This window comes from Amia ocellicauda, chromosome 10 (genome assembly GCF_036373705.1).
Source record: "Amia ocellicauda isolate fAmiCal2 chromosome 10, fAmiCal2.hap1, whole genome shotgun sequence".
NCBI lineage: Eukaryota > Metazoa > Chordata > Actinopteri > Amiiformes > Amiidae > Amia > Amia ocellicauda.
This window is the reverse complement of record NC_089859.1, coordinates 31,426,385-31,434,709: the sequence shown is the minus strand read 5'-3', so window position 1 is coordinate 31,434,709 and position 8,325 is coordinate 31,426,385. Positions and strand designations below refer to the sequence as shown.

Here is an 8,325-nt window from a genome sequence, read left to right as displayed (position 1 = left end):
ATATTCATAGCAGTAGTACTGGAATATACACAACAAAGGCTGTTCTATCAACAATCAATGAAAACTGGTCTGAACAGTTATACATTTTGGATCCCAGAACAAGAGAGACTCAACACTTGGTGATACAAATACTTTTTTGGAGATGCTCATCTTCAAAAAGGAGAATTTGACAAGCAAAACAAATCAAACACAGGGAACAGTGAAGTTACACATATAGTATTTATTTTTAACAGTAAATAGGATTACAGTGCTTTAGCCTCTAGTATAATAATTTAAACCTATAATAAAATAAGAGTCAGTAGATCTTCTTCCACGACCTCAGGTACAAATGAAGGGGAAGCAAAGGGTTTCTCTGCTGCAAGGCTGGGTGGAAAACATCGAAATCTGCTTTCCGCGCCCTCTCTAAATAATCCTCCAGGGCAACCTGTAACAAACATACACTTTATTAACAAGGTCTGGAACACTAGGGCTGCATTAAAGAAATGTTACAGATTTCAGCCCTGATACTTGGAAGTCCAACTGTGCTAGAAGATCCTGTGTAACTGCCGTCTTTCTGATTTTGGGTCTCACTTACTTTACTTCCAGTGTTACACCTTTTGAGGATGACTATTCAGTTAGCCTGACACTCCTCACTACACTATTCCAATTGAAGTAAACTCACCGTGTGCAAAAGGGCCGGGAAGGCATTCAAAGGTACATTTTTAGTGAATGTTCGGGCCTAAAGAAATAAAAGGATCAGAGGAGGGAAAAAGGAGATTAGAAATTACTGTTTATGTACAGAAAGAGAAAGGCAGTACAAAATAATTCTTATATTTTGGTTTTAAAACCGTTCTGTCAACGGCCAAATCTCAAAAATAACATCAGCATTAAGACCACCTATGTCAAAAGTGTCAAAGAAGAGCAGTGAAATACACCTGCAGTTTCAAAGGGAAACTGAAACATCAGCACCTGGATACAAACAGAAATGGTGCAGAGACCCACATAGTCATTTATAACAACTGTATTATTTTGTAAGAAAAGCAGTACTCAAAGTCAAATGAATACATACATGTTGCAGGTGCGTGTGAGCCTGGCTCGCGATGTCATACACTACATCCCTCACATTCTTCTCCCGGCTTCCTCGAATGAAGTCCTCCTGTGAGACACCATGCTAAAAAGGAGATTTTTTTTTTTTAAACAAACCAATAAATTCCAGCAACATTTACATTACATAATGCTTGTTTACTTGTAACCCAGGTCTGCAAGCAAGGCACTATGTTTCCTATGTGCTAAATGCTTAAGGAATATGAATGCAATTGTATTCTGTAGACACATTCTCTTTGAGAGTCCCAACAGTGCCCCCTGTCTTCCTTAATTATTTAGAATAATTACAGCAATCAGTATGAAGCATGGTTTTGGTGAGCTTTACAGGTATTATCATAATTTAAATCTGTTTAAAGACATACAATACCAGACTTTAAAAATAGATCTTCCACTAAGAAGTGTTCAATAACTTCATATTGCACTTTTTAAATTCAAGAGATTCCATAGAGAGAACAGTGTTTATTCAATAAACTACACATACTTTCCTTGTGAATATGTTTGTTTTCCCTGATCATACTTCTTCCTCAATCCATTTTATTTTATTTTTTTTGGCTGAGGTCACCGTTGCAAACACATTGAGATGTTGATGAAAACATAATCATCACTCCTCACATCTGGGAAACACTGGGGTATGCATAATCAGCTTCTTACTTTATCACTAGAAGTAACAGCTTGTGTCTGAGGTGTTAAAATCTTTTTTTTTTTAGCAGTACTTACCAGCATGCAGATGTCCATTGGGAGGTAGACTTTGCGTCTCTGGCTGTTGTAGGGAATTGCTCTCAGACACGTGATGATACCCTGAGCTTTTCCTATGTGGCTAGCAGCATGGTCCGCATGGACATCTCTGACACCTGAACATACACAAACAAATACAACTTCACTGTGCGTCTCGGTCCAGACCCAGCAGTAAGAGTACTTACCAAAAGACCTGAACGTGATCCCTATGTGTATGACGTTACACACATTTGAACATCACAAAGATATCTACCTGCACTTTTTAATAAAACCAAAAAAAAAGAAAAGAAAAAAAGGGAAAAAAGGACAGGAGTGCAGTGCTCTTCATTACTGCCTTAAAGTGGAAGGGCAAATCTGTTAATATCAAGTCTGCCCTCGGGGAGCCACTGTTTTAATTCAGTGTGAAAATTGTAGGCAGGTGTTTTGGAAAACTTGGTCATTTAGAGCAAACCTCTGACTCCACCCTCAAGAACCAAATTGTGATTAAAACAACTTGCTTTGTACATTTCAGGGAAACGCAAGTAATTCTCCTACTTGGCTGCTTTCTCTTTTGCTGTGTCTGTTTGCTGATCAGCTTGGGGAAGTGTTTCAAGAGAATCATCCAGGGAAAAGCAGAAAGCAGCAGTATTCTGGGCATTAATAGAGAAGTCCTGCTTTCTGCCTGGTCCCATGTTCCCTTTTTAAAATGTTTGCTTGTCTCTTTTTTCATATGCATGGATATTTGTAGAATCACACTTCTTTCATTTCTTTAATTGACTAACCTCAGGGAGAACATTCATTTTCACTGCTTGAATTCTTTAATTTGTTATTTTTAGTTAAAAAGTGGTGTATGTACAGCTTGATTTTTCTATTTCATAAAACAGAATTATTAATTCTATTTTTTTCTTTCTTTTCCATTTTTAGTTTGGAACACCATCTAAACAAAGCCTAGATGCAAATCATTTAATTACTTATGACTTGAAATACAGGCAACTCTGATATTCAGAGCCTCTGCCCTGGGGCTTACTTGTAATAGCCGCAATTCCACTGGCTAACTTTGTACATGCTGAGTTGAAAGGCGATTTTACAGAAACTTCACAGGGAAGTAGAAATGTCAAAACCACAGGAGCTGTTTTTTTGGGTCAAGAAATGAACTTCCCAGTTTATTTCCCCACACGTCCCTAATGGTGGTGTTCATAGCAGGGAGTTGATTATCCTTTAATTCATTTGCATTCCTTGTATATTTATAAGACTGGGATGAAGGTTAATTTATAATTTCCCTTCCACCTGGTGAGTGAAAACAACAGGCAATATCTGAGCGGCAGGCTTTGTAGCAGTACTTCAGGTTCAGTGCTTGAAGGCCAGAACACTGGTTATCCCCATGAGTTAAACTAATTAACTTAACTGAACTAATTTAAACTTTGCTACGTGATGATTAACAATACAGTACTTAAAAAAACAGTTTTGTGATCTGTGAGGACTGGATCTGAAAACCCCTGAAGTAGAGTACAATATAAACTAGCTCTTTTTGACTTACTTTAAAAGGCAAAGAAAGTTGGTGTGTGTGTGTGTGTGTATATATATATATACATATATATATATATATATATATATATATATATATATATATATATATAAATTGCATCCAAAAGCTCAGGCATTGCTCTAGCTACAGACAACCTTACTGACCTAGAGCTTCCAGAAGCAGGTACAGGAGAGAGGACTGAGTGTTCTCTGAATAGGACTCCAGCTCCTGAAGGTTTCTGTAGGCCTGGTCTTCCATATCCTTTTCCTGTGGAAAAATATACACCCTCGAAGTCACTATTAGTACCAGATTGAAGGTCCATTCACAGTATTGATGAAAGGAAATACAAAAGAAACAGATCCCACAAGAGAAGCATGTAACTAAAATCTAGTGACCCAAATTTGCAGAAAACTGGAATCTTAAAATGTCAATCTGGGTTAGCAGCCGTCAAGCTTGGTTTTTGTGTACCTGCAGTTTGAAACTGAATTAAGTTTGTTGTGTTGTAAGAGATTGTGCATCATGCCTGTCAATACTTAATAACTGTATTCTGTACTGTTTAGTAACAGTTTAACATTAAAACCAAATTTGGGAACATAAAAAAATATATACTTAGTTGTATTTTTGCACCCCACACTTACTCGTTCATTTATGATCCTCAAAAGCCATCTCTTTGTAAAGTTGTGTTTCTTCACTGCCTGCCACAAAAACAGTGATACTGTTTCCTGTTGTCTTATTTCATATCAATACAGCATACATTGTTATTGAACACAAAGAAAGGAAACCAATTAATATCAAGTATATCAGAATTAAATAAATGTTCAATGCATTCTAATCACAAGATCTACTTATAAACACTTTTATATGTCATACTTTCAGTACAAACAGCTCCTGTTTATTTTGAACCCCCTTAGAGAATACATAAATCTTCTCTGAAGGAAGTCAACAAATCAATAACTCATTGATGGGTGTGCTAATTAAAGGTTCTATAAAACATTGTTCTGCTGTGTCTGCTGCAACATAACTGACCCCAGCTTAAACTAACCTTGTTTTCAGATGAGACAAGCAAGTTCCATATTTACCAGAAAAAGTACATTAGCCAAATTATTTTATATATACTTTTTAAGCTGTTAAACAATCAAATGCAGTAAATTATCCAGAAGAACATACACACCCGCCACAATTCAGATGTTACTGGCTGGTATGGGGGATCATCTTTGAAAATGTCTTCCACTGCTGTCTTCCAAAACTGCATTCGAATCAATCCTATAGTCTTCTGAGACACTGCATCCTTTATCTGTGAAGAAAACATTTATTAACATTATTGAAATGCCTTGTATACAGTAAAATACTGCTTCAATTTTAAAACATCAGGTGTAACTAAATATAATCAGTAAGCATCTTTAAACAAATCGTGTTATATAACAATAATTCACCAAGCTAAATATTTTTCATAATACAAAATGGATTGTTCTTTTTTTCTTTTTTTTGGGGGGGGTTAAGATTAAAAAAAAGTCATCTTAAATTAATGACTTTTATACTAAGTCTCCAAGATAAAACTATTGTAACTATTTTCGACTGAAAATGTTTGACCAGGTATATGAAACATATGTTCAGAACAGCAGCTTCAATTATTTTTAACATGATTATTTTTTATGATCTTGAATCACTGCCAAACACCATTTTCAGAAGAAAAAAAATTATTGGAAGAAAAAACAAAATTGCCAGTGGAGAAACTAAATCTAATTTGTCAGATGGATATATGCTAATTTCTGAGATTGTAAAATGTTAACACTTTTCCCTAAGGCTTTTCCAGAATGAATACAAAATATTTAAATCCTGAATTAGGCTAAATCTAAAGTTTGATCATCATAATTAAAATTATATATACTGACAATTAGTAGATGCTTAGAGATTTAATAATGCATGGAGAATCTCAGATTAACTCTTAATTCTTAAAAACTCTACACTCGCTCCCTGGGCCCCCTCATCGCTTCCCATGGTTTCTCCTACCACTTCTATGCTGATGATGCCCAGATCTTCCTGTCTTTTCCCTCTTCTGACCCTCTCATCCCCTCACACATCTCTTCATGCTTGTCTGCCATTTCCGCCTGGATGCACTCGCACCACCTCAAGCTCAACCTCTCCAAATCAGATCTCCTCTTTTTCCCCCACTCTTCCTCACCTTCTGCTGACCTCCCCATATCGATCCCCTTGGAATCCACCACACTCTCTCCTTCTTCTTCCGCAAAAAATCTAGGAGTCACCCTCGATCCTGCGCTCTCCTACTCCCAGCACATCACCACACTGACACACACCTGCAGATTCTTCCTGAGCAACATACGCCGAATCTGTCCCTTCCTCACCGACTACTCAACTCAGCTACTCGTCCAGTCACTGGTCCTCTCCCGCCTGGACTACTGCAACTCCCTCCTGGCCGGCCTGCCTGCATCCACTACCCGCCCACTCCAGCTCATCCAGAACTCTGCGGCTCGTCTGGCATTCTCTCTTCCACGATTCGCACATGCTACTCTACTGCTCAGCTCCCTCCACTGGCTCCCGATAGCGGCATGCATTCAGTTCAAGACTTTGACCCTCAACTACCGCTGTCTCGACCACACTGCACCAAGCTACCTTCAGTCACTCGTCTCTCCATACATCCCCTCCTGACCACTGTGCTCCTCCAGTGCCAGAAGGCTAACTCTGCCTCCTCTCCACTCTCCTTCCTCCAGAGCCGCTCCATCTCATCCCTGGCCCCTAAGTGGTGGAACGACCTTCCCACCAAAGTCAAAACAGCAGAGTCCTTGACCTCATTCCGGCGCTTACTCAAGACGCATCTCTTCCGACAGCACTTGTAATATTAGTCCTCTATCCCTGCTAGATAGCACTTCAGCTTATTATGCTCCATGCGTTCTTGATTGTTTTCCTCCTTGCTCCCTCTCCCGTAGCCCTTGTCTGTAACCCTACATCTTGACAGCACTTAGCTTTCACCGTCCAGGATGTAGGAAGTCTCTTACTGTACTGAAAATTGTAAATTGGAATTTGTAAAATGTATTATTTTGAATTGCTATGATTTAGCTAAGCTGAATTTGTAATGATTGATGCCTTGTACTTCTCTGTATTTTTGCACTTATGTTGTAAGTCGCCCTGGATAAGGGCGTCTGCCAAGAAATAAAAATAATAATAATAAAAACTCTTTCAATGACTTACACTCCTCTCTATATTTTATGTGCTATACCAAATCAAAACTTTGGCCAACCCACGTATCTAAAATATAAACTTGTAGTTTCATTTCTTGCCACTTTCTACTACTTAATAAATAAATAAATAAATAAATAAATAAAGGGTACATGCTTGTAATGTGCAAATCATTAGTAAATCAGATGTGTTCATGTTCTAGGCCTACGTTAACGCCATCTTGTTGTTTTGTGGTGGAAAGAAAACCAGTTAAACAGTATGCTTAAAAACAAAAGAATGTAGAAGTAATTGTGGAGTTAACATTTGAGAAACATGAAAAGTGATGTACCTTTCTAGAACATTTATATGTAGCAACAAGATACAAATGAGCACAAATACCTGCCTGAGCCAATTCCACATTGAAGGCTCTCAGTGCGATGGAGGAGCGCCGAGAAGGCACAGGGAGAAGCAGGGAACACAGAAAGCCCTCATAATCTCGTGATCTGTAACATATCCAAGCATTTGCCAATTGTGGTAAGGAAAAAAAGTGTCTGTCCAGGTTTGAACACCCTAATAATCTTCCCATTCATCACTGGCCATAATTAGAATATTGGGAACATGGGTATGTATGGACTGTATTTGTCATTATGAAATCAACACAACACAGACACAGATTATGTTACCTTTTAGGATTTGGGTATACCCAGCTATGACCCTTCAAACTGGTGCATTTCAGGGTTCATTTGAGTTACAGACCTTGTTTGGTATCATTGTGTTGCAATTGGCTTTGGTCAGTGAACTGATTGAATTGATTGAGTTCAAATTGCATGTGCATGGAGATTTGATTTGACAGCTTAAAAATGTCAAACACTTTCAGCTGAAATCAGAGCAAGGCTGAGCGTGGTAATTGACACTATTATTTCACTGCTTTGAAAGAAATTGATAGACATGTCATCTTCTCAACCATTTCACTCACGTTTAATAAACGGTTTCCTTCAGGTCTGCTTCGCTTATTGTATTTCACTTAATCAGACATTAATCTGGAAATCTCAATTTCACAGAGTAAATAAGTATTTGGAGGAGAGAAGCACATATAATTTTCTGAACAGTAATAATATATAGTTACTAGTACATTCCTACTGTGACTGACACTAATTTAAATCAATGTCATAACAATTGATTTTAAGCGGCCTTGGGAAGTTTTAAATAAAGAAAGTGTAGGGCAAGCAAACTATAATGACTCATACGACTTAATAATAATAATAATAATAATAATAATAATAATAATAATAATATTATTATTATTAATAATAATAATGGTAGTAGATCAACGCTATATCTTAGCAGCAACACCAATCCACATATGCAACGGCACCCCTGCTCAGATGTGGAAAGAAGATCGCGTTCTTGTCGCGCAGATTTCCCGCAGTTCTGCTCAGATCTGCAGAATCCCACCAACCCCATTGGTGGAGCAGCGCAACTCTGCGCAGAACGACGGAAATCTGCGCTGCAGCAGACTCACCGCACAAGATCGATGCAGTACTTCTCATTGTACGGAGACTCGGCACTAGAAGATGTCGTGGATGCTGTCCGAGACCTCAGTTCCCTTGGCCTCTGCAAACTTACTGCTGGTAAGACACCCCCCCCGTAGCACGAAAACAAGGAGCATCTAAGAGCTAGAAATCCCCCCTTGTTGCTAATGCCGGCAGCCATGTTTACAGTGACCAGGTCCCCTTGAACTTCGACCTTTGCTCTTGTGTTACACCCCAGAGTCCCCGGCACACACAGCCCGGGTTATTATGGCCGCTTGCTTTCAACAACAGGGCAGA

General features: G+C 38.5%; 1 protein-coding gene across 3 annotated transcripts; it reads right to left on the bottom strand.

Moving 5' to 3' along the window:
• Positions 1 to 200: 200 nt before the first annotated feature.
• ndufaf6 (NADH:ubiquinone oxidoreductase complex assembly factor 6) lies at positions 201 to 8,264 on the bottom strand. 3 transcript variants are annotated; one of them, XM_066715939.1, is made up of 9 exons: positions 8,019 to 8,262; positions 6,900 to 6,999; positions 4,494 to 4,616; positions 3,961 to 4,017; positions 3,487 to 3,589; positions 1,801 to 1,934; positions 1,049 to 1,150; positions 662 to 718; positions 201 to 424 (listed from the first exon to the last, which is right to left on the bottom strand). In XM_066715939.1, the coding sequence occupies exons 1-9, from the start codon at positions 8,207 to 8,209 to the stop codon at positions 296 to 298; spliced, it is 996 nt and encodes a 331-aa protein (XP_066572036.1). In that variant the 5' UTR covers positions 8,210 to 8,262; the 3' UTR covers positions 201 to 295. The 3 variants fall into 3 exon arrangements, with proteins under 3 accessions (XP_066572036.1, XP_066572038.1, XP_066572037.1); XM_066715941.1 differs by having other exon boundaries at positions 6,896 to 6,999; positions 8,019 to 8,157; XM_066715940.1 differs by lacking the exon at positions 3,961 to 4,017 and having other exon boundaries at positions 8,019 to 8,264.
• Positions 8,265 to 8,325: the final 61 nt, after the last annotated feature.